The 25,757-nt window shown below is 31.2% G+C and overlaps 6 protein-coding genes across 7 annotated transcripts in view; 1 reads left to right on the top strand and 5 right to left on the bottom strand.

The window, feature by feature from the left end:
- LOC145940582 (uncharacterized) overlaps positions 1–11,353 on the top strand; it is a 65,752-nt gene extending 54,399 nt beyond the window's left edge. The window contains exons 4-5 of the mRNA XM_083045909.1: positions 10,856–11,040; positions 11,176–11,353. Coding sequence (XP_082902035.1) covers positions 10,856–11,040; positions 11,176–11,241 — 251 coding nt within the window. The 3' untranslated portion in view covers positions 11,242–11,353. The remainder of the gene's footprint in view (positions 1–10,855; positions 11,041–11,175) is intronic.
- LOC145940567 (odorant receptor 82a-like) lies at positions 81–2,665 on the bottom strand. 2 transcript variants are annotated; one of them, XM_083045888.1, is made up of 5 exons: positions 1,857–2,665; positions 1,590–1,689; positions 1,358–1,468; positions 1,133–1,288; positions 81–194 (listed from the first exon to the last, which is right to left on the bottom strand). In XM_083045888.1, the coding sequence occupies exons 1-5, from the start codon at positions 2,657–2,659 to the stop codon at positions 192–194; spliced, it is 1,173 nt and encodes a 390-aa protein (XP_082902014.1). In that variant the 5' UTR covers positions 2,660–2,665; the 3' UTR covers positions 81–191. The 2 variants fall into 2 exon arrangements, with proteins under 2 accessions (XP_082902014.1, XP_082902013.1); XM_083045887.1 differs by lacking the exon at positions 81–194 and having other exon boundaries at positions 959–1,288.
- On the bottom strand, positions 3,155–9,621 carry LOC145940868 (uncharacterized). The gene is made up of 11 exons (XM_083046504.1): positions 8,816–9,621; positions 8,615–8,714; positions 7,920–8,030; positions 7,643–7,798; positions 7,387–7,436; positions 7,156–7,160; positions 4,882–5,674; positions 3,765–3,864; positions 3,504–3,614; positions 3,269–3,424; positions 3,155–3,208 (listed from the first exon to the last, which is right to left on the bottom strand). The coding sequence occupies exons 1-11, from the start codon at positions 9,619–9,621 to the stop codon at positions 3,155–3,157; spliced, it is 2,442 nt and encodes an 813-aa protein (XP_082902630.1).
- A 3,073-nt stretch (positions 11,354–14,426) lies between the features above and the next one.
- On the bottom strand, positions 14,427–14,867 carry LOC145940954 (uncharacterized). The gene has a single exon (XM_083046638.1). The coding sequence runs from the start codon at positions 14,865–14,867 to the stop codon at positions 14,427–14,429; it is 441 nt and encodes a 146-aa protein (XP_082902764.1).
- Positions 14,821–21,689, bottom strand: LOC145940953 (uncharacterized). Its single transcript, XM_083046637.1, has 9 exons — positions 20,796–21,689; positions 20,183–20,282; positions 19,951–20,061; positions 19,557–19,712; positions 17,632–18,467; positions 17,331–17,430; positions 17,071–17,184; positions 16,686–16,841; positions 14,821–14,913 (listed from the first exon to the last, which is right to left on the bottom strand). The coding sequence occupies exons 1-9, from the start codon at positions 21,611–21,613 to the stop codon at positions 14,875–14,877; spliced, it is 2,430 nt and encodes an 809-aa protein (XP_082902763.1). The 5' UTR covers positions 21,614–21,689; the 3' UTR covers positions 14,821–14,874.
- A 1,616-nt stretch (positions 21,690–23,305) lies between these two features.
- Positions 23,306–25,747, bottom strand: LOC145940571 (odorant receptor 4-like). The gene is made up of 5 exons (XM_083045898.1): positions 24,674–25,747; positions 24,249–24,348; positions 24,031–24,141; positions 23,683–23,838; positions 23,306–23,511 (listed from the first exon to the last, which is right to left on the bottom strand). The coding sequence occupies exons 1-5, from the start codon at positions 25,474–25,476 to the stop codon at positions 23,458–23,460; spliced, it is 1,224 nt and encodes a 407-aa protein (XP_082902024.1). The 5' UTR covers positions 25,477–25,747; the 3' UTR covers positions 23,306–23,457.
- Positions 25,748–25,757: the final 10 nt, after the last annotated feature.

Raw genomic sequence — 25,757 nt, 5'->3', positions numbered from 1 at the left:
CGACGATGACGATCGTGGTAGTTAGCGATTTGGTTATAACGAAGATAAATGTACCGCTCTGCATGAATATCGCGCAAATTCCGGCAACAAAACGGCCGATCTTCGCTTGTTGCAGCATCACCTGTCGATCTTCGAATCTTTTAATCAGTCTCCAATCCATTTCCATGTGTCGTACGCATTCTCGAATATCATTACTGCGTGCAAGAAGCAAATAGTAATTAATTATGCCGATAATCCAGTGGTTTAGTGGACCAATCAAGTCCAATTTTACTTCGATATCTTTCTCTTCCAATGACACGTATAACAAAAAAGGCACCGCAACAATTGCTAAAAAGAACGTGCAGATGAGAATATGTACATATGAAGAAATTTTCTCGATTTTCGTTGTCGTACTCATTCGCGGCCAAATACCGATTGGCATTAGAAACCAACGAGCCAATTGTAAACTGTAATCATTATTATTTTTGGACATGAGTTTGATGCTCGATGACATACGTTCGGAGTACGTCATGATCGCTTCGTGGAAGCGCACGATGTACTGACAGGTGTAACAAGTAGTCACAAATGCACTGGCTGCAGTTATGTTTCGTGCGAGCGCCTGCGCGAATCTTTAGAGCTGTTTAGTGAACGCATAGGGTAATGCTTTCCGAGAGAACGCATGCATGTCTAATCAATAACTGCTCGCGGAAATGTAGTGTTGATTATAAAGAGAGTTTTGTGAAAGGATTAATATCATTTGATGCACATAAGTAAATGTGACATAATATTTTATGTGATCCATGCATTGTTATTAGTAAATCAAATATAGAAAATTCTTTAAGATATTTGTAATAATAAATTGTAATAGTAAATAATGCAATATAAAAGATATTATAATTATGACAATCTGCATTTTTAAGCAATCTTTAAAATTTTAATTTTAAATTATATTTTTTAATTATAGATAAATAATGTGCTTTTATTAAAAAAATGTTATACAAATAAAGAAGGTAAGACTATAAAATCTATACGATCGCATTCATGCTTACACTGTAACAGTTCGTAACATATTCAGATAGGCAAAGGACGTTTTCATAACCTGGAATGATCGATAACTTACTAAAAATGCTAAACAGAATTTGTTTATACTCACGTCACTGAAAGTCGCAATGGAAAGTTGAATAAATTTTCCAGCAGTTATTTTGATCGCTGAACTTGATCTGGATATAATCAAAATCAATCCAAGAGTTGTTTTATGAGGTAAGCGATACCAATCGATCATGTACGCTGTTTCACCAACTTTCTTACACTAATAAATATGGTTATTATAAAAATATATGTTGATATTTGTGGTAATCGATATTCACATTTTCTTTACCTGTTGCGTTAAAATTTCACCTATGTAACAAAATATAAAAATATTGAAACTCATGGATATGTATACAATAATATATGCTACTAAGCTGTTCGCATCAATTTTATTCCACCACTAAAAAGATAACAAATTGAGATTTTTTTTTAGATAAAAATTGTTGAAATTTTACTGAAAGGTGTTTTATCAAAGTGACTGTGATTATATATATATTCACCTTTTAAGATGATTAGCATACCGTAATTGAATAATATGAAAGTAAACACATATTCATTGTGCATCCCAGCAATTCCACGAGGCAGACATTTCGCATAATAGATTCCATACGTGATATAAAACTAAAATGTATATATATTATGCAATTGCATTGCGTGATATAACATTTTTATTAAAGAAAGAGAGATCTGTTGCTCTAATGTAATATAAGTCAATTTATTCATGCAAATACTTATTTAAAATACGATAAAACGATATACAGTGCAAACATGATATTTAAATGAAATACCTCAACACTCTCAAGTGATGTTCCACTATAGGTCCGAGTCTTTGTTCAGCGTAATTGTTTTTATTATTTTTGTCCACGATGAGTTTGTTTAACCACGAAAATAACACGCTCAGCTGAGCGCACGCGTGCATAGCGAAAATCGCATCGAGGCTGCAAGCGCCTACCGTAACAGAATTAACTATAAAAGTCGATAACATTTCTACAATCTGCATGATCTCGTTTGCGGGACTGAATCTTGTATCGATAAATTTGCTGTAAATCGGCCAAGCCAGCAGATGCATCGAAATGGTTTCATTGCCGATGATGATGATCGTGGTAGTCAGCGATTTGGTTATAAAGTAGAGAAATACGCCGCTCTGCATGAATACCGCGCAGATTCCAGCGACAAAACGGCCAAACTTGGCTTGTTGCAGCATCACCTGTCGATCCTCGAATTTTTTAATCAGTCTCCAATCCATTTCCATGTGTCGCACGCATTCGCGGATATCGTTTCTGCGTGCAAGAAGCAAACAGTAATTAGTCATGCCCATAATCCAGTGACTTAGCGGACCTATCGTGCTCAATTTGATCTCTATGTCTTTTTCTTCCAATGACACGTATAAGAAACACGGCACCATGACGATTGCTATCAAGGACATGCAGATAAGAATATGTACGCATGAAGAAAACTTCTCGAATTTTGTTGCCGTATTCATTCGCGGCCAAATACCGATTGGCATTAGAAACCAACGAGCCAATTGTAGACTGTAATCGGTATTAGACGTGAGTTGGATGCTCGTTGACACACGCTTGGAGTACGTCATGATTGCCTCGTGAAACCGCACGATGTACTGACAATGAATGTGACAAATAGTCACAAGTAGTACCCTGGCGTTATGTTCGAGCGAGCGCCTGCGCGAATCTTTAGAGCTGTTTGATAAACGCACGGAGTTGTCTTTCCGAGAGAACGCATGTCTAATCAATAACTGTTCGTGGAAATGTAAAGTGCTGATTGTAAAGAGAATTTTATTAATATGCTTTGATGCATATAAGTGTAAATGTGACATAATATTTTATGTGATCTTGATATTTATGCATATTCCTATTAATAAATAGAACATAGAAAGTTTTAGATATTTTGTAAAGAATGCAATATAAAAGATATCGTAATTAGCAATTTTTTAAATTTTAATTTTAAATTGTATTTTTTAATTACAAAGATAAATAATGTTGTGTTCGTATACTTTTATTTTAAAAATGTTACACAAATAAAGAAGGTAAGAATAATATCGAAAATCTCTACGATCGCATTTATATGCTTACGTTGTAACAGTTCGTAACATATTCAGATAAACGAAGGACGTTTTGATAACCTGGAATCATGATTGATAACTTACTGAAAATGCTTCTAAAAAGAAATTATTGATACTCACGTCACTGAAAGTTGCAATGGAAAGTTGAATTAATTTTCCAGCAGTTATTTTGATTACAACACTTGATCTGGATATAATCAAGATCAATCCAAGAGCTGTTTTACGAGGTAAACGATACCAATCGGTCATATACGCTGTTTCGCCAACTTTCTTACACTAATAAATATATTAATAAATGTGGTTGTTAAAAATATATGTTAATATTTTTGTTAGTCGATATTCAACAGTTTTTTACCTGTTGAGTTAAAATTTCACCTATGTAGCAAAATATAAAAATATTGAAACTCATAGATATATATACAATAATATATGCTACTATGCCCTTTGCATCAATTTTATTCCACCACTAAAAAGTTATAACAAATTGAGATTTTTAAAAATAAAAATTGTTGAAATTTTACCGAATTTTTACCGAAAGATTGTGTGTTATAGTCAATGTTATCAAAGTGATTTTTGTGATTATATACATATTCACCTTTTAAGATGATTAGCATACCGTAATTGAATAATATCCAAGCATACATAAGTTAAAAGTACATCCAACTAATTCTACCAGACATATTTGATGCATAACATTTTCGATGCGCGCTATAAACCTAAAATAAAATTTTTAAGAATTTTAAAGAAATTTTTGATATAATATTGTTTGATATTTTATAAAATTTTGTCGAAACTATTTGTATTTACTGTAATATATTGCAATTTTTGTTTGTTTTTATTATATAATATATTGAAGTTTAACTAATTCTACCAGACATATTTGATGCATAACATTTTCGATGCGCGCTATAAACCTAAAATCAAATTTTTAAGAATTTTAAAGAAATTTTTGATATAATATTGTTTGATATTTTATAAAATTTTGTCGAAACTATTTGTATTTACTGTAATATATTGCAATTTTTGTTTGTTTTTATTATATAATATATTGAAGTTTAACTAATTCTACCAGACATATTTGATGCATAACATTTTCGATGCGCGCTATAAACCTAAAATCAAATTTTTAAGAATTTTAAAGAAATTTTTGATATAATATTGTTTGATATTTTATAAAATTTTGTCGAAACTATTTGTATTTACTGTAATATATTGCAATTTTTGTTTGTTTTTTTATATAATATATTGAAGTTTAAATAATTTGTAATTATAAAATTCTGTACAAGAGAAGAACTTTATTTTGCAAGACTTTAAAATTTATAAATAAAATAAAAATAAAATTGTGTAATTAAAAGATATACGTAACACATTATATACAGTATTCTTTCATTAATCTCAAATGTTGCTTAAAAAAAATTTTTTTTAATGATGTAGAAGAAAGAACAGCTTTCAAAACCTCGTTTCGATAACTCATAAGAAGAAGAGCGAGTAAGAAGGAATAAAAGTGAATAGTTTTTAATATCAAAATTAAATTTAGTTGTTTAAATGTAAGTCTTGCAACTCGCTTGCATAAATAAAAGGATTAATTTTTTATTAATAAAACGAAAGATTTTTATTAATAAAAAAAGTATTATATATCAAATTGAGTAATTAGTTTGACAAATATGATTATGTTTTTGAAATTATATTCTTAAATATTTTATTTTTGAGTATACACGTAACTGCAATATTACCTCAAAACACGCAAATGATGGTCCACGATATCGGCTAGTCTCCGCTGGACAGAATCACTTTCTTTCACTCCTTCACCTTCAACGAATTTGTCTAAACGTAAGGTCAAAATATCGAGCTGACCGCACGCATGCATAGCGAAAACGGCGGCAAGACTGCATGCTCCGACAGTGGTGGAGTTTACTATGAAACATGAAAACATCTGCATTATTAGCACGATTTCGTTAGCCGGGCTGAATCGGGCGTCCACGAACTTGCTGTACGAGGGACAGGGCAACTGTAGCATCGGGACGCTCTGATTGTCGTCGATCGGCACCATCACCGTCGTCATCCCGGATACGATGCTGTAGGAAAAGACACCGCCGTGCATAAATATCGCGCAGAAACCTGCCACAAATCTGCCTAATCTTGCATTCTTCGCCATGATTTCGCGATGCCGCAATCGCTTGATGATCCGCCAGTCCATTTCCATATGTCGTACGCATCGACGTATATCGGCGCTACGCAATAATAGGGAACAATAATTAATTCCGCCCATAAGCCAGTGACTTAGCGGACCAATTGCACGGAGTTTCAGCTCGATGTCCTTTTCCTCGAAGAAGATGTTCAACGCGCACGGCACCACAGTGAAGGCTATTAAAAAATAACAGATAAATATTAGGACGAGAGACACAGCTTTCTCGCTGCTCGAAGTTGTGGTAGATCGCGGCCATGCGCCTATCGGCTTTAGAAACCACCGATTCAGCTGTATGCTGTGATCGTGTAAATCTTTAGTCACCGACCGACACATTGTGACTACGCGATGGCACAACGACTACTAATATGACTATTATAGCAATGGTCGCTGTAGCGTCTGCGCGAAAAGATAGTCTACTACGAAAACAATCCGATCGATTGAAAGCTATTGGACTTGTTGCTTCGGTAAATGTTGCGAATGCATGTACGAGTCAGTAGCTGATCAAAGATGAGTTCTACATACGATTATTATATGTGATACATGAAGTATTTTATCGAAACATTGCAGAATTATATTAATTTAAAGACTTAATTTTCGGATAAATTGATGGGAAGAACATATAATTTTTTTCAAATTGGTGTTTTAGATTCTTCTGACTAATTTATTCTAAGAATTATATGGTGAATATGTGCAAGTAACTTTCACAGTGATAATACAAGAAATGTTTATGATGTTTTTTAAAAAAGTTATCTGAAATAAATTACTGTTCACAGAAAATATTAATCATATACATATAATATCGCTAATTTTTTTAGAAATTGTACAAATTTATATTAAATTAAATTAATATAATATTTTTCTTTAAGATATCTATTCTAGAAAAAAATAATGAAATGAATTAATTAATGATTAATAGTAAAATCTCTGCGAATGTCTTTATAAATGTCATTGCACATGTGCCAAATTTTATGCAAATTTGCGCATTACCTATTTCTGTTTGATAAAAAAACTTGTCGATGTAACAAATATAAAGATAATGAAAATCATCGAATAGAATATCGCAAATAATGTTTTTCATATCTTCGGTGATCCATTCCTGAAAGATCGAAATACATTGAGATAATTTTTTTGATGATTAATATTTATTGAAATGCTTATCTTTTAGCAATTAGCTTTTTTATTTTTCATTCAGCATTAAAATATTAGCACGCACAATATATAACTCTATCTAATATATAATAATAATAAAGTCCTACTTTCTCCCATACACAGATACACACAAAATAATCTCGACAATATTTTCTTTATTATAATCGTATAATATTAAAATTAAAGATAAATTTATTCGACCAATTCAATGAGACATCTTTGATGCATGATTCACTCGATATTAAAATGCAAACATATAATGATAATATACATTCTGTTAATCGAAAATCTTTTCAATTATTTATAAATATAACGTTATTTATAACAATATATACAAATGTTATTAATATTCGTGAATTTTGCACTATTTTAGCATGCACAAATAATACTGCATAATATAAACTAATTTATATTTGATTGGTCGTAGCCCTCCATCTTGCGAAAGTGCGTGAGGTACATTCGCGCAGCGAAAATGTGTTGCCGCGCTTGCGCTGGTTTTCGCGATTGTGTTTGGTGCAGAAAAGAGCACATTCCAGCAAATAGGCAGACCTTTATACTGATCGATCGTTTAGTGCAACTTGTTGCATTGTTTGGCGCTGCTTCGTGTTAATGCGTGCGTCAAAAAGCAGATTGTAAAAAAGAAGAAAGGATAAAATAGCAATTTTGATACTTGATCTTTAAAATTGCACGTAACAAATAAGTATCTCCATTTATTTATATATAGGATATTATTTATGTGTACTTTAATTCTTTCTATATTATGATAATCTTAATATATTCTAAGGATTTATTATAATGTTATCAATAAGGAAATGATATTATTAAAAATCAATGATTTTCAAATCATTTCTTATTGCATGTGAATTCATTTACTCCTATTTTTTACATATATTATAGTTACATAATTAAGGTACGAAGTATATTCAGATATGCTGCAGATGTTTTAATCACCTGAAATAGACAAGGAGAGTAAATTAAATTGAATAAATTCTGTAGAAAAGGTTTTTTGATATGCTTGAAAGATTTAATTTTTATTCGATACTTTTTTACGAATCAAATGAACCATAAGTGCTAAATGTGCAGGAGTGTCATACGAAATAATGAAATTTTATTTTTAGATGGAAATGTGGTATTTGATTTTATTAAAATATACTTACGTCACCAAACGTTATTAAAGAGAGTTGAATTAGTTTTCCGGCAGTGATTTTAATTACGGCACTGGATCTCGATATTATCAGCACCATGCCGAGAGCAGTCTTATGAGGTAAACGGTACCAATCAGTAAAATAAGCCATTTCACCTACTTTCTTGCACTGAAATTAATCTTATAATTATCAAATAATAAAGATATCTTCATGTATATGAATTGCCTAAATATTTATAAAATTTTATTAATTATTTTATCTTGAGAAAGAGATATGCAGTCTGCATTACCTGTTCCGTGATTAGTTCGCCTATGTAACAAAATATAAAGATATTAAAAGACATGGATATGAACAAAATACCATACGTTGCTATAGTCTTCGTGTTTCTCACATTCCATTCCTGAAATATGAAGTATCTTAGAATATAAAAATTATTTAAGAATGTAGAAATACATACTATTTCATCATATTCAATAAAATAATATACATATTTGATGTTAATGAAAATAATATACATATTTGATATATTAATGAAAAATTTTAAGATTTTTATTATTTCATTACAACTATATTAATTAAAAGCAAGTAATTATGTGAATCTTTTCTCTTGTGTAGAAAATTAATTTCCTTTTTTTCGTATATATTACTCATTATAAAACTGGATTTTATTCTAAATTAGAAAATGCATATGTAGCTCATTTTTTTCTGACAAAATTAAAATTTATAGTTATTTATTAATGTATAATTACAAGATTTATAGCTATTTATTAATGCGATGAACTAAAAAGAAAGTCTTTGATTTATTTCACTAATTTTATGTCACTACCATAAAATTTCTATATACGAGTGATGATATATGAAAAGACTAATTTCTTTTACCATATTTTATAAGAAAAAAATGTATGATCTTTTTTTTAATTCAAACGTCAGTGAGAAACCAAGAGCCTTAAAATGACACTATTTGAATAATATTTTTTGTTTTACCTTAATGGAACAATAGCCAAGCAAGCATAAATTTAACGTGCATCCAACTAACTCCACGAGGCATATTTGATTCATAATTTTCTCGAAGCGTGATAAAAAACTAAAATTATTATAATTATTTCAGATTTCATTGTCTTTTCTTTTATTTAGTAAATGTTTATAAATTAATTCGTTATAAAGTTGACAAGAGTGATACTTTACTTTAATATACGCAGATGTTGCTCGATTATGTTAGCAAATTTGCACTCAACATATCGTTTCTCCTTCTCTTCGTCGACCAGTTCGCTCAACCATGAGTAAAGCACGGCGAATTGACCGCATGCGTGCGTCGCGAGAACCGCGGCAAGACTGCACGCACCAACCGTGATAGAATTTGCTATGAAACCGGATAAAAATTGCATCGCCAGCACGATCTCGTTTATTGGATCGCGATTGGTATCCAGAAGCTTGCTATAGAACGGACAAGGTAATCGTCGCATTATGACGGTCTGATTATCAATTATGGTGATCATCGGCGACAGACTATTTACGACGCTGTACGAGAATACGCCACAGTGCATGAAGACAGCGCAGAAGGCGGCTACGGATCGGCCGAACTTGGCGTATTTCAACATCATCATGCGATCCTCGATCCTATTCATCGCGCACCAATCGTTTTCCATGTGCTCGATGCAGCGACGTATATCCTTGCCGCGCCACAGCAGCGAGGAATAATTTATCCCATTCATGATCCAATGACTTACGGGACCTACTGAGTTCATCTTAATGTCAAACTCTTGCTCTTCGAGGTAGAAATACAGCATGCAAGGCACTATTGTGAAGGCTATGAGAACGTAACACGTTATCTGAATGATCCTCGATAGAAGTTTCTCAGCTGTGGTGGTGACACGCAATTCCGGCCAGGCGCCGATTGGTTTCAGGAACCAACGATTCAACTGGATACTATAATCATAATGCTCGTTACTGTGATATGAAAGTGACATCGACTTATCAGACAGTGATGTCATCGTAATTCATCGAAAGCGCACGAAATACTGAACGTTTTTATTATCGCGTCTTTCAGCGGAACGATAAGCGGAATAATAAATGTAGCGATTGCGCAGATTCTTCTTTATAGAGAGGTTTGCATATCCCAAGAGGTGGGACGTTGTGCTAATCGATAATTACTACTTGTTGCACCGCAACTTGCAACTATAGACATATCTTACAAACTGTGTGCAGCGTGTGCAATGCATTATGTTTTATAAGCAATCGTGCAGAATTGTGGAATATACGATACTTGATTTACATATTCAAAAAGATTTGTTTATGGTATACAAAACTATTTTACTCGTGTAAAAATATAAAAAAAGATTTTAAATGCAAAATATTTATTATTTATTAAATATTAAATCTCATGGTTAAGATAATATTTATATGATTAAAGTTTTAAACATATTTAAGTATAGATGTTTTAATTACTTAAAAGATAATTAATTTGAATTTGATAAAGAAAGCACTCTTCAGAACTTACATCATCGAAAGTTGTGATTGACATATGAAATATTTTTCCAGCAGTGATTTTAATAATATTATTTCATATTATAAAAATATGTTAAGAAAACGTAAGAGAGAGAGAAATATAATAACAAATATAATTACCTATTCCATAAATCCGTAATAGCAAAATATAATCGATGTAAATATAATGACACACGTTATTAAAGTGTTTGTACTTTCCTCATGTTACATATCACCTAAAACATGCCATATTTCTAAAACTAGAACAACACAAGCCATTCTTCGATTTTATGTTAAAAAGAATAATATTTTTAAAAAAATAATATAAGTTTAATTAAACTCGATTAATATTTTTTCATAGAAATCAGCTGATTAAAGCGTTAATTTGCTATTTAAATTTTAAAATAATAATATAATAAAAAATTAAAATAGTAATATGTTGTAAATAATATGTTATAATACCTTATTTTTTATTATTATTTTTTGACAGAAAAATCAGCTGATAACTGTCAAAAATATTATGACATATTATTTAAAACATATTATTATTTTAATTTTTATAACATATTATTTTAAAAATTAATTAACGTTTTAATCAGCTGATTTCTGTCAAAAAATATTAATAAAGCGAAAATTTGCTAATTAAATATTCTAGCTTACATATTTATATTTATATTGTGTATGTTATAAAGCGAAATAATAAGATTATTCTAATATATGTATGTATTTTATTTGTTACAGGTAGCATTGCGATTCACGCGTCGTGTCGGGAGTGCCGTGTAAAGTTTCGCGTGTCGGGAGTGCCGTGTAAAGTATCGGGCGATCGTAATTATTCGTATTTTTGCGAGTGTCGTGAGTGCTACCATGGACCAAGAGAGGAGGAGGAGGTCCGGGGAGGCATCGGGCGACAGCGGGACAACTGTAAGGTATGCAAAATAAAAACATTTTTTCTAAACTGCAATGTTTATGAGATATTTGACACACACACACACACACACACACACACACACACACACACACATATGTATATACATAAACTAATTTGAATGTTTTGTTTTCAGATCAATGTGCTGTGTCCAATTCCGCTATTGCACGGGTCGGTGAGTGAGAAATTATTTATTTTATAACATTTTAACATACAACATATAATATGTTGAAAATATTAAAATAGTAACATGTTTCAAATAATGTTACAATATCTTATTTCAAAAAGAAATAAGTATTTCTCTTTGTCACATAAATTCCAGAAAACAAACTTGACGCATAATTATTTCTACGCGAAGAAAATCTCATATTGATAGCAATAATTATACTTTTCAGAAAAAAATTAAATATTTTTATCTGAATATTTTTTATTAAAAATAATTATTTTATAACGATTTAGCTTAAATATTATATTTTCGTGAAATTCCTAATTTGGCGTATTATCTTTGCCGATTGTATTATTTTTGCTCCTGATATTTTTATAATTTTCGAGAATTTTTTAATTTTTTTATGATTTAAATCTTCAGATTAAAAATTTTCGAAACCTCTAAAATCGTAATTTTCTATATGCATTTGAAAGTTTTAAATATATACAATAAATAATAATAAATTATAACGTTAATTATAAGTCTTACCTTATGCTTAGATTTTTGAAAAAATCTTTTCAATAATCGAGTAATTCGGACCAAATGCTTTAAGTAAAGATAATCATTATCTCGCTTATAAATATCTACTTTGGGTGGGATTTGTAAGAGAAATGCATCGTTTAATCCGCGAAAGGCGCGTCAATACTAGTCTTTACTACTGATTGCGTGTCTCAACGTTGCCTCGATTAGTAGTTAAGGCAGCGCTTGAGCGGCCAGGTAGTTTATTCTTGAGATAGAAAAGATATTTTATAGTATTGACTGATTGAAATCAATTTCACAGTTTATATAGGAAAAGAGTAATATGAGAATAATATGCGCGGTAATAGAAGTAGAAAACGATTGAACAAATGTGTTGTCAAATATTAGTTATGTAAATGTGAAAATATGATGTTTATTCGCATAATGATCTTTCTTGTTAAAGAAAATATATCTTTTCTTTTGTATATTTTTAAATATTCGGACAGCATGTGTGCTGTCACACACAGGCACGTATTTTATTCGAATCTCATTTCAGGTATATGACAGGTAAGAATACTCAGAATAAAATTTCAAATTTAGGAATATAAATTACTTAGTAATTACATTTTTTAATTAAAAATCAGCTGAAAAGCAGAATGATTATTCGTGTAAAATTTAATTTAAAATTCGAGAATATATTTTTACATACAAAATATTATGAGGTAATTAGGAATTATAAAGATTGATCACACACACACAGTTGATTTCGATTAAGCTTCCAACGATTCAGCTAGATGCTTAATTATACGTTTTTTCATAATTATAGACGATCATAACAAGTTTTGATTTTTGTTTGTAAAATATATCATTAAAACGTAAAAGTTTGGAAGTTATTGAAGGGATTTTGCGTAAAGGCATAACCGCAGAAATTCAAATACGACATTAAAGGAAAAATTACTTCCCCCCAGTATAACTTCCCTTCCAGGATAAAGACAATCCAGCAATCAGATGTGTATGTCGTATGACATTGAAGGGTGCATTTTATAGTTATTAACTGTTAGAAGAGGTTAAGAGAGGCTAGTCTTTCTAGCTTATATCTGTCGCTATTTGTTTATATTCGTAAGGCTTGTACAGTTATTTTCCGCAAACAGATTTTCCTTTTTTTAATAAATTTTCTTCTTTAAAATATTATATTATAATGTGTATTAATTTAATACACAATATAAATATTATATTATATAAACATAATATGCACGCACACACACACACACACACACATATAAATGTGTACCTTATGTTATCGATTCAACGATTTAAGTAAAAATAATCATTATCTCTTATAAATATCATTATTACTTATAAATATCTACCTTGGGGGGGAATATGCAAGAGAAACGCATCGTAATCCGCGAAAGGCGCGCCAATACTAGTTTTTACTACTGATTGCGTGTCTCAACCTCAACGTTGCGTCGATCAGTAGTTAAGGCAGCGCTTGAGCGGCCAGATAGTTTATTCTTGAGATAGAAAAGATATTTATAGAAGAGATAGAAAAGATATATATATTTATATTTATATTTTCTATATAGAATATATTATAAAATAAATATATTTTCTCATGAAGTAATTACACAGTTAAAGCTCGAAGCATATTTAAGTATGCAACAGATGTTTTAATTACCTGAAATGTTTAATACATAATTAATTTATATTTTAATAAACTTCTTTACAAATATTATGATTTATGTAAATGTCTATTATATATTATTTTTTTATATATTTAACATAATATAGAGATTATTTTAAATCTGTTTTTTATATAGAAAGATATTATGCTTACAACGCCAAAAGTTGCGATAGACATATGAAATATTTTTCCAGCTGTGATTTTGATTACAGTTCTTGATCGCAAAATTATTAAAATTAGACCAAGGATAGTTTTATTCGGCAATTGATACCAATTAGTCATATAAGCTGCTTCACCGACTTTCTTGCACTGTCGCAAAATTTAAATCAATCACGAATCATGAATGAAAAATATTTTAATGATAAAAGAATTAAGAGAGAGAAAACTTTAATAAAAACGATTATTTTACCTGGTCCGTTACAAGTTCACCAATAAAGCAAAATATAAAAATATTAAACATCATCGATGTAATCAACATGATATATGTTATTATAGTGTTCGTACTTTCTTCATACCATTCCTGGAAAAATAGCAAATTTAATAGCATTAAAAAAATAAAAAAAAGATACGCAATTGTCATATATTTTCCTTTCTCAAATTTTTTAGCGTACCGTAATGGTGTAATAGCCTAACATACATAAATTAAATGTACATCCGACTAATTCCACAAAACATATCTGTCGAAGAATTTCCTCCATACGTGAAAGAAATCTGTAATTAATATATTTACAATAGCTGGCAAAAAATTCCATTTTTTTAACTTTATTTTTCAATCTTTATGTTTTAACTCTTAGATTATTTTGCAAATATATATAATATAAAATGTTATGTTTGCAAAAAGTGCAGTAAAATAATGTCTCCAATATATATTTTATAATTCTTTGATATTTTTTATAATTAACAAAAATTGCATTTTATGGGAAATTTTAACGAACCAAGTTTAACGAGATTATCTGAATATCGGTAAAAATTCAAAATATAATTGTATCACTTAGTAGATAATTAATAAAATGATTTGTATATAATTTTGATTTTTATCTTACTTTAATGCTCGCAAATGATGCTCTACGATATTCGCTAGTCTCAGCTGCAGAAGCTCTTGTTTTTCGTCAATAAGTTCTTCGAGACGTAACATTACTACATCAAGTTGACCGGAACCGTGCATCGCGAAAACAGCGGCGAGACCACACGCAGCGATCGTGACGTTATTTACCACGATAGTGGAAAGACATTGTAGGGCGAGTACGACTTCGTATATCGGGCTGATTCTGGTATCCACGATTTTGTTGAAAGACGGACATGGTAAGCGACCTGTTGTAATTGTCTCGTTGCCGATGATCACGTCTATCTGTGACATTCCTCTCGCGAAGTTGTAACAAAGAACACCACCCTGCATGATGAGTGCGCAAACGCCCGCCATAACGCGACCTACTCTTGCGTTCCTCAGCATCACTTCCCGATCGTGCTCTTTCTTCGCCATACGCCAGTCAGTCTCCATATGTTTGACAGATTTCCATATCCGATCGCTATGATGCAAAAGCGAACAGTAATTGATACCGCCCATAAGACAGTGACTCGTTGGTCCTATAGCTTTGAGCTTTAGGCGGATGTCTTTTTCCTCGAAGAGAATATATAATATAGAAGGTATTATGATGAAAGCTATTAAAGAATGACACGTTAATTGGAGAATTTTTATCAGAATGTTTTTGATCGAATTTGTTGTTAATTCCGGCCAAGCTCCTATCGATTTCAAGAACCAACGATTGAATTGAAGACTATAATCGTTATCTCGTTTGTAAACTTTTACGATAGACTCGCTAGAGACAAGCTTCATGGTTGACTCGCGGAAGACGCACTACTACTGATCATTACTACTGATTGTGTTTTTCAATGAAGTACGCAAGCGCTTGCGCGCACATATATTGAACAGTGCGAAAAAAATTACTGTACCGTCTGACTGAGAGAACGTAATCGATACTTATAGTCCCTTCAACTTGTTCGACGAAATCAGTATAATAATAAAACAACATATTATACGAACAATAGAGCAAGTCTAGACACGGTTTTTTTATAGCTTGACAAGTCGGTGAATAAAATTTGAAGTTATTATTTTTCTTTGTTTGATGAGTCAATGTTCTTCATATTAGTTACGTCAGATGACATTCATAAATACAATGATTTTGTATATATTGCATATGTAGATTTTTCAATTATAAGATAAAATATGAAATGAACATCGTGCATCGATGACATTATTGACAGATGAAAGACATGCTTATTAACATGAAAAATCAGTCAAATATAATTACATTAATTATATAATAAGTTAACAGACTTTTACATTTGATCTGTTCTTTGAATCTTTATGTTTGTCATATATATTTAATCTCTGTTATGTTATTATCGTTCTGTAAGTAGATTAAAATATATAAACACTACTTTTATTATCTGAAATAATTATGATTATTAATCTAACGATTTAATCATAATCAGAAAATTTTTCAAGTCGTTTTTTGTAAATAGCACCATATTGCAACATATTTTTTATAGTGTATATGCAAATAAAAGATACGGAAACATTATTTATATAGAATAATATTATCGCTTGTTAAAAAAGAAAAATCGTAATATAATATAAAACCTATAAAATCTGCTTTTGCAAGTCTCTTGACATGAAGTTTCATATCCAAATTATATGTAATGCTCAAGCATATTAATTATATATTTTTTTCGAACGATAAATGCATAAAAATAATCGACAAATGGATAAGTGCTTCTTATATTGTTAATTAAATTAATATTATATATTTTGCTTGCAATTTGTTGGAAAGTAATTTGCGTGAAACATGCTCTACCCAATGTGTATACAAACATATTTTAATATCTTATTTCTTCAATATTTTCTTGAAAAAAAAAAAAATGTCCATTATTTCTGATTAAAGTTATTTAATTTTGTATCGTGTCACAAACATAAAAGCGTGGTGCTAAGATAGATTTTAGAGGAAAAGATGTGAAAAGTATATTGAAATTTTTGAACAACTATTTTTCAGTCTACACACATATATAAATTGTCTATTTATTAAAATTATTTTTTTTCTCTTTTTTTTATATGAGAGCGGGGTTAATTAATTAACATGTTACATCTAATAATTTCAAATAAGTTTTACGAAGTTAAAGTACGCAACATATTTAAGTAAGCAACCGCTGTCTTGACTACCTATCGATTGGATGAATTATATATTAATCATGCTTATTTATGAAAAAATATAATAGATATATTGACATTGTGCATACTTACGTCACCGAAAGTACTGAGAGACAGCTCGAAGAGATTTCCGGCAGTAAGTTTGACAGACGAATTTGACATAGCAATCATCAATATAAGAGCAAGACTCTTCTTCCTTGGTAGACGATGCCAATCGATCATATATGATATCTCGCCGATTTTTTTGCACTGTTCACAGGATTACTTTTCTTATTTCTTTTCTACGATATACATATATGTCTACACTTACATGAATAAAAGTTACTTAAAGAAAAGAAAAACAGTGCATATTCTGAATTTTATTGGTGTATAAATTATTATAGAAATATATATACATATTTTTTTGTAAAGATAAATTTATAAAATAAATCATTAAACTGGGAGGGATGCAAAAGAAATGCTTTGATAATAAAAATACCTGTTCGGCAACAAGTTCGCCGATGTAACAAAATATGAAAATATTGAACGTAAGAGACATGAGAAGAATAATATAAGTTACAATGTTACTTGCAGGTTCTTTACTCTGCCATTCCTGCAAAGTGAAGATTCTTATATCCGAAAGCACATTGTACGCGCGCGCGTTACAATATATGATTTAAAATTGTATACATTTATCTCTGATATTACTTGAAAAAAATGATTCGCGATACATACATTTTGTAAAATACGAATGCATACCGTGACAGTATAATATCCAAGAAGACACATGCTTAATGTACATCCTACAACTTCTACCATAGATATTTCACGCATTATTTTGTCGGTTAGCGATATGAAACTAAAGATAACGAGCGATATTATCGTGTAAAAAATATTTTATTGAAATAATCTTCTAATTTTAAATTTCAAATTTTGATTATAAATGTTTCAATAATATGATCTTTTTTTAAACGTTTATAAATAATTCAAGTCTTTCATAAACATATACATATATATGAAATATAAGATTTAATGGCTATTTTGTCAAGATATGACTCACTTTAAAATTCGGACGTGCTGTTGCACTATCATTGCCAATCTTTCGTCCACGCTATCACAGAAATCTTCTCTTCCGTCCACCAAATGTTCGATCCATTGCATTAAAACCTCCAAGCGACTGTAAGCATGCATCGCGAATACGGCGGCCAAACTGCAAGCACAGGCAGTGATGGAATGAAGAATAAAACCCGATAAACACTGTATCCAGAAGAAAATTTCACTGATGGGACTGTATCGTGCGTCGATGATCACTCTGGCGACCGGAAACATCAGAGGCCGATATGTCAAGTTTCCGTCTTCCTCTGTGATCTTGCCGCTACTGAACGGCAGGGCAAGATAATAAAACACAACACCTCCATACATAAAGAATACACATATCGCCACGAGACGATGGCCGAACTTTGCATTTCTTATCATGATGATTTGATCGTCGTAATATTGAGTATTTGTCCAGTCATTTTCGACGTACTTTATACCTTTGTAGATATCATCCTCACGAATTATCAGCGAGGAATACTTGACGACGCCCATTACACAGAAATTCAGTGGGCCGAAGAGCTTTAAGGTATTATATATGTCTTCGAGTTCAAGCGTGACATAAGTTGCGCAGGGTATGAACAGGAAGCCGATGAGACTGGTGCAAATTATGTTTATTAACACGTAAACGTATTTTTCTCTCCATGAGATTCCGGCTGATTTCGGCCAGACTCCAATCGGTTTTAATATCCAACGATTCAGTTGAATGCTGAATCGCATATCTTTCTCATAGTCGTAGACAGTCGCGACAACGTTCGATTTCTGTGTAAGGTTTACGTACATCGTTACAGCACGGGAAGTTGATCGTTACTGAAAGGATTGTGCAAAGATACTAGTGCGGGAAGTCGGCGCGAATACGGCTGCGCTCTTTTGCGTCCTTCCCTTCCGAGCAAGAAATAGTCAAGCGATCAGTCACATCAGGACAATGAAGGGGGTACATTTTATAGATGTATTGATTATCATAAGATCATAAAAGGGGACTACTTTTCCTCTCGAACTATGTTTGCTGCTGTTTATGAATTATATACGTGAGGCTTATACATTTTCCGCACAGTTATCTTCCGTGAGCAGTAAAGACTGAAGATTTTCTTTCTTTAAAGTATTATAATATGTATGCATAAAGTATAATTTGTATAATTATATGATTTTTGAATAATATGTAATAAATACATATGTCTTTTTTTTCAAAAAATATATATAATATAGAAGATATAATATAAATACACACACACACACACAATATATAGAAAATATGATCATATAAATGTTCTAAAAAATGATTGAATTATTCACAAAGTCATTACTGAAACGGTCATTCTTTTCTGATTAATTACTCACCAAAAACGAAAGATTAAATCGAAGATTTAATTATTTTCTCTCTTTCTATTAAATCACGCGATGTAAATGCTATACAAAATTAACATCTCATTTATAAAAATTCTTAGAATTCGATTTTTTATATTTCTGTGCTCAATGTTATATTATATAATTTTATGTTATATAATAAAATGCTTAGCAGCAATAGAAATTTTAACAAAAAAAAATTTGATAGGAAGATATATATACATTAAGAAAAGCGCATTAGCTTTTTTAAATAAATATTTCTGAGTATATGTGTAGATACATAAGTTTTCTATTTATTACAATGGTTCATATATATGTATTTCAATTTTCTCTTTTTTCTTAAATAAGAAATCGGATAATAAATTGACATTTATTTAAAGCCAAACAATTGCAATAAGTTCTGTATATTATATAACAGATTTTACGAAGTTAATGTACGTAGCATGTTTAAATAAGCGACGGATGTCTTAACAACCTATAGATTGGATAAATAATATTTCATATTATTTATAAAATTAATAAGCATTGACAATGTGCATTACTTACGTCACCGAAGGTACTGAGGGACAACTCGAACAAATTCCCGGCAGTAAATTTGACAGACGAATTGGACATAGCGATCATTAACACGAGGGCGAGACCTTTTCTTTCTGGTAGACGATACCAATCGATCATGTACCAGACCTTGCCGATCTTGTTGCACTGTTTGCATAGATTAAAAAAATTTTTTTTATAAAATTTTTTCTACTAACATATTTACCAAAATAAAATTTTTTTTCTTCAAAAAGTTAAAGTGCGCGCTTTTGTACAAATTTTATTTATTTGTATAAATATTATAATATTTTTTCTATTACATTAATATACTCTAAAGATATAATTGGAGATTTGTCATTAAATTAATTAAAGATGCAGATAAATATTTCGAAAATGAGAACTATACCTGTTCAGCAACAAGTTCGCCAATGTAACAAAATATGAAAATATTGAATGTAAGAGATATGAGCAGAACAATGTATGTTATATAACGTGCAGGTTCTTTACTATTCCACTCCTGCAATGTAAATATATCTATATTTGAATACGCTATGCGGGTATTATTGCAAATGATTTTCGATATTCTTTGAAACAGCTAGTGGGCTTTGCGGTACGTACTTTTTGTACGATATGCATACCGTGATAGTATAATATCCAAGAAAGCACATATTTAATGTACATCCTACAATTTCCACAACAGATATTTCACGCAGTACTTTGTCCGTTAGTGATATAAAACTGGAAGACATTATCGCGCATAAGACATTGTTTGATAAAAAAATATGATTTTTTAAAGGCTATTAATTAATGATTAAATTATTAACTCTGGCCAGTGAACGCTAAATCACCCATGATTCATATTTTCAAATTATACAAATATAATGTAAAATATAATTAATATTTGTAATATATTTTAAATATAATTAAATAAATGCTTTATGCGTGAATTGTATAGAATTTGAAGATATCGTTTATCTGTTTTTTTCTAAAAATATCTTTTCTTTTCTTTTCAATTACTATGCACTAATAACATCTTGTGTAAAAGAAAAATATTTAACATTGTAAAGTAGAATAAAAATATAAAATAATATATAATATGAATGTTTAGGATCATATACGTGCAAAATTCGAATGTTTCTATGTATTATCATACGTGTTTCTATGTTTATCGTATGATTGTCACTCTGTTTATTCTTTGCTTTCAACGATTAAATATATAAGATAATCATTTTTAGTCACGAAATGGCTTACTGTAAAATTCGAACGTGCTGTTGCACAATCATTGACAATCTGTTGTCCAAGTTGTCGTGAAAATCTTCCCTTCCATCCACCAAATGTTCGATCCATTGCATTAGAACTTCCAAGCGGCCGTAAGCGTGCATCGCGAATACGGCGGCTACACTGCATGCACCGGCAGTGATAGAATGCGCAATGAAACCCGACAGACACTGCACCCAGAAAAAAATCTCACTGATGGGACTGTATCGCGCGTCGATGATCACTCTGGCGACCGGATACACCAGAGGCCGATAGGTCAAATTTCCGTCATCCTCCGTGACCTTGCCATTACTGAATGGCATGGCGAGATAATAAAACACAGCACCGCCATACATGAAGAGTGCGCAAATCATCACGAGACGACGGCCAAACTTTGCGTTTCTAATCATGATAATCCGATCTTCATAATGCTCTGTATTTATCCAATCATTCTCGATATGCTTGATACCTTTGCGGATATCGTTCTCGCGAAAGATCAAAGAAGAATATTTAATGACGGCCATCAGACAGAAACTGAGCGGCCCGGAGAGCTTCAAGATATTGTATGTGTCTTCTACCTCGAGCGCCATGTAGGCGGCGCAAGGTATGAACAGGAAGCCAATGAGACTAGTACAAATCACGTTTACTAATATATAAACGTATTTTTCTATCCATGAAGTTTCTGCTGATTTTGGCCAGACACCGATCGGTTTAAGTATCCAACGATTCAACTGAATGCTTAGCCGTATGTCTTTTTCATGATTATAGACAGTCGCGATAGGATTCGTCTTCTTCATAAGAGTTCCGTGCATCGTTGAAGTGCGAGGGTTTAGCGACTACTGATGAGATTGCGCGAAAGCTCGAGTCGAACAAAGTCAAATGTCGCGTCTGCGCTGTTCCACGTAAAGAGAAAATCCAGGAAAAAAAAGAGATTAAACGAACGCTAGGATATAAGTAAAGTTAGAGTGAAGTTTCTAAATGTGTTCCTTGATTTCCGCAAGAGGGTTCATTACTTCTTCCGCATATTACATTGTTTCTTTCTGCTCTTGAATTATGAGCGCACGGAAATATCGAAGGACCACAAATGTTTCTGTTTTATATAAGGTATTATACAACGTTATATGCTTGCATATATATGATTTTATATAATATTAATGTGCATGCATATATTATATAATATTTATATTATTTATATGATATGTAGGAATATTTATATTATTGTAATATGTTTCTTATATAAATCCAAGAAATATGGATTTATCATGTTCTACAGTAAAATATAATATATTGCGTGCATTTTATATAATTTATTATTTTAATAAAATTTATAAAGAATATGTGAGAAAGAAATAGATATATATGTATCATTTTTTAATATCTACAATAATATGCAAGAAAATATATATTCATCGTACATTCTAAAATTAATGAAATTATATCACGTGCAACACATTCTCGGTTAGCGTTATAAAGCTAAAACGCGGAAAATTAGCAAATATCTCTTTTTTTTTTTAAAGATAAAGTATTTATTTCACATGTATGTATGTGACATAATTTTTTTTTTTTAATCAGAACGCTAAAAGTTATCTATCTCACTTTTAATTTATTTTATTATTATCATAAAACAATGGCTTAATTAAATTTTTGACATTGTTTGACAAACGATATACATTTCTGCAATATTTTAAAATTAGACTTATTTCAAGATGTGTACATACACACATGCAGTTGAATGCTACTCACAGTCTTTCGTCCATGGTATTGTTAATCGTTAATGCCCTCCTGATAGTCAATCAAATAGTTTAGAACATGAGCATCTAGTCGCAAACGTGTACACTATCAAATCGTATGTGGCCTTCATGACATTGTGAGCAGAGAAGTTAAACAGTAGCTAGACGAAATAGAAAATTTCGTTAGCAAAACTGCGTCAGGTATTATCCCTTGGCACCATATATGCCAATTTCCGGTTTTTTCGATCCTTCCCCATAATCTTGATGCAAGGCAGCGGCACTGCGACATAATAAAGCAGAACATATTGCCGTATATGAAATCGCCATAGATGATCATTAACCGAGATGATCAAATTGGCATCCTCCAACATCTTTTTATGGTTCTTCGTGTATCTCTTACTTGAGAGAAATACAATGTGCATCTTGTTTTGCAGAGCTGTTTTTTGTAAGATACGTTTTATAATAGTTATTGCGTTGACACGAGAAAGAAATATTATACTTTTGACTGGTTCTATTTCAGAAAATTGTGCAGGAAGATATAAGCACTAGCTGATGATATATCTTGATTTCTACAACGTGTGTATATGGCAAAAAAGAAAATCTCTCTCTTCGAATTGTATTTTAAAACAGTTTGAGAAATAGGTTGTAAAAGATAGTGTTAAAAAAAAATTATTCTAGATATCACTTTATCATGTGTAATCATTTCATTAGTAATATTTTTGATAAATAATTAAAGCATTAATTATGATTTTTTTTTAATGATATGGACAGGTATAATAGTATTTTAATATGGTAAAAATCTCTGGAAGTTAAAAGCAAAATTAGATAAATGCATTTAAAAATTTAAATTATAAATATGTGTCCTATATATTATAATACAATTATATAAATACGACTTCTCACATATAATACATAATATTGCGTGATTACACAGTGACTGTCCGCAGTAAGTTTAAATAAGTCATTGCGGTTCTAATAACCTAAAAAGATGAAATAAAACTTAATATGCATATTATGCATAAAATATATATGTATATTGTAATTATATAATATATATATTGATCTCGTATAATACACACATGTAGTAATCATGAAAAAATTTTATCTGTTGTCATATTCAAAGTCATATCAAAAGAGATCAAATTGCTTACAGCACCGAAACTGCTGAATGAAAGATCCATCACTTTACCCGCCGTAAGCTTAGTAGGATAATTAGCCATAGCAATCACTAAGATAAGATAACGAGCTTGTTTATTAGGCAGGCAATACCAATCGATCGTGCAGCAAGTTATGTATACTTTACTCCCCTGTGCAAAGTGAAAGGAGTGCATTTTATTAGTATATATTTTTTGTTTCACTATAATTTTTTTTCAAACTGTACGTATATTCTTTGTTATTATTATTATTATTATTTAGTTTTTATTTTGATAAATTTTTCCGATTATGAATATATTTGATGTATCTGTACACATTTTTGTTATCTGTTTTATGTATCCTACCTGAGTACTTAATATCTCTCCAATATAACACAATATAAAAATATTGAAAGTGAAAGATGTAAGCATTATGGCATATGTTAAAAAGGAGAGTGCATCGTTTCGTTCCCATCCCTAAAACGTATTATTTTATTTAAAAAAAATTAAAGTATATACATTGAAGATCTGTGTGCGATGTAAATGAATCGATTAATAACAAATGTTACTACTATTTTGCATACCGTTATCACGTAATAACCTAGCAAACACAATATTAAAGTGCTGCCAATAATCTCGATAAAACACATTTCTCCTACTAGGTGTTGTATGCGATGTAAAAATCTAGAAATCAATATCGTATCGGATAATCTCTAATATTACACGTACATTAAAGAATATTTTGTTTAAGTTAATAAAATATTTTTATTAATATTATACTTTAAACAAATATTTTTATAAATCTAGAATTGTGAAAGATCAATAATCCAATAAATAATTGTCAATATTTCTGACAATTGACAATGAGTTAAATATTCAATAAAAAAACACTTGCAAAGCTGATCTTAAAAAGTATAAAACAATTAATTTTAATATATAATTTTTTTATATAAAAACAAAAATCGCAAATACAGGAAAATTGAATAAAAAATTAACACCAGCTGCTCACCTACGTATCCTCATGTGATGCATGATGATCGTCGCCAATTTTCGAGCAGCAGCGTGATTCTTTTTGGACCACTGATCTTCATTTGACAGATTCTCCAGCCAAGTGGCCAACATCTCGAGTTGTCCGCAAGCGTGCATAGTAAACAACGCGGTGACGCCACAAACACTCGTCATAACGATATATATAACGATACCGGTTAATAAATGCATCGAGAACACGATTTCGTAGGCGGGACTCCGCTGTGGATCGAAAAAGATGTAGTAATTGCCTTGCACCAGCGGTCTGATAGTAACATTTCCATTGATGACGATCTTGCCGCGGACTATCGGCTGTATCAGACGATAAGTAAAGCCGCTGGTGAACAGGAATATCGTGGTGCAAATGACAATGAAACGCCCGGCTTTCGCCCGATTCAACATAATTCTACGATCGTTCGCGTCTCGGACATTTTGCCAGTCCTTCTCCATGTGTTTCACGCATTCTCTAATGCTATTCTCCCGTAACATAAGCGTGCAATACATGGCGGGTACCATCGTGTAAAAACAGAACGCGCCGATCATTCTCAGTCTGCTCTTGAACGTGTCCAAGATCAGAAGCATGTACAATGTCCACGGTATCAGGTTGAAGGACAGCAGGAAGCAGCATACCGTTTGAAGGAGTCCTTTTAAAAGTCTTTTATGAAGCCGGGGTTTTTCCAAAATCGGCCATACGCCGATCAATCCCAGGATCAATCTGTGCACTTGCACGGTATATCTTATGTCGTCCTCGTAGTTAGAATTGCGTAAATCCGCGAATTCGGACATGATATGGACCGACGAGGAAAAATAAATTTTCTACCGATATTTGTTCGCGAGACGATTGCACGATCACGACTGATATAGACGAAACTACGACGAAACTTGCCGGCTATATTGTGTACACTTTTGCGTCTGCGTAGGTGAATCACTTTCGCAACCACCGATGGTTCAGCGCAGTTAAAAGTTCGGTACTATGGGTTGCGTGTGCGCAATTTTTTGCGAGTAATTATAGGATCGATTCACATGGGACAATCTCTTTGGTGCATTTATTATTTTGTGTCGGATCA

The sequence above is a fragment of the Prenolepis imparis genome, unplaced genomic scaffold, assembly GCF_030444845.1.
Source record: "Prenolepis imparis isolate NDT839.2.m4 unplaced genomic scaffold, iyPreImpa1.0 SCAF_9, whole genome shotgun sequence".
Taxonomy (NCBI): Eukaryota; Metazoa; Arthropoda; class Insecta; order Hymenoptera; family Formicidae; genus Prenolepis; species Prenolepis imparis.
Note: the sequence above shows the minus strand (reverse complement) of the source record. Positions and strands in the feature narration are given on the sequence as shown.

Bases quoted from the DNA above. Each gene is read 5' to 3' on its own strand.
- LOC145940567 (XM_083045887.1), bottom strand. From the start codon at position 2,659: ATGACGTACTCCAAGCGTGTGTCAACGAGCATCCAACTCACGTCTAAT. The intron at 1,690-1,856 runs GTATTTCATTTA...TATACATTTTAG, and splicing joins CATCACTTGAGAGTGTTGAG to TTTTATATCACGTATGGAAT. The intron at 1,289-1,357 runs GTAAAGAAAATG...CATATTTATTAG, and splicing joins GTGAAATTTTAACGCAACAG to TGTAAGAAAGTTGGTGAAAC.
- LOC145940868 (XM_083046504.1), bottom strand. From the start codon at position 9,621: ATGACATCACTGTCTGATAAGTCGATGTCACTTTCATATCACAGTAAC. The intron at 8,715-8,815 runs GTAAAGTATCAC...TAATAATTTTAG, and splicing joins CAACATCTGCGTATATTAAA to TTTTTTATCACGCTTCGAGA. The intron at 3,865-4,881 runs GTAATATTGCAG...ATTTTATTTTAG, and splicing joins CATCATTTGCGTGTTTTGAG to GTTTATAGCGCGCATCGAAA.
- LOC145940954 (XM_083046638.1), bottom strand. From the start codon at position 14,867: ATGGCGAAGAAAGAGCACGATCGGGAAGTGATGCTGAGGAACGCAAGA.
- LOC145940953 (XM_083046637.1), bottom strand. From the start codon at position 21,613: ATGCACGGAACTCTTATGAAGAAGACGAATCCTATCGCGACTGTCTAT. The intron at 18,468-19,556 runs GTAAGTAATGCA...CAGTAACGATCA, and splicing joins CCCTCAGTACCTTCGGTGAC to ACTTCCCGTGCTGTAACGAT. The intron at 17,431-17,631 runs GTGAGTCATATC...CGTTATCTTTAG, and splicing joins CAGCACGTCCGAATTTTAAA to TTTCATATCGCTAACCGACA.
- LOC145940571 (XM_083045898.1), bottom strand. From the start codon at position 25,476: ATGTCCGAATTCGCGGATTTACGCAATTCTAACTACGAGGACGACATA. The intron at 24,142-24,248 runs GTATGCAAAATA...AATACGTTTTAG, and splicing joins TAGGTTATTACGTGATAACG to GGATGGGAACGAAACGATGC. The intron at 23,512-23,682 runs GTAAGCAATTTG...TCATCTTTTTAG, and splicing joins CATTCAGCAGTTTCGGTGCT to GTTATTAGAACCGCAATGAC.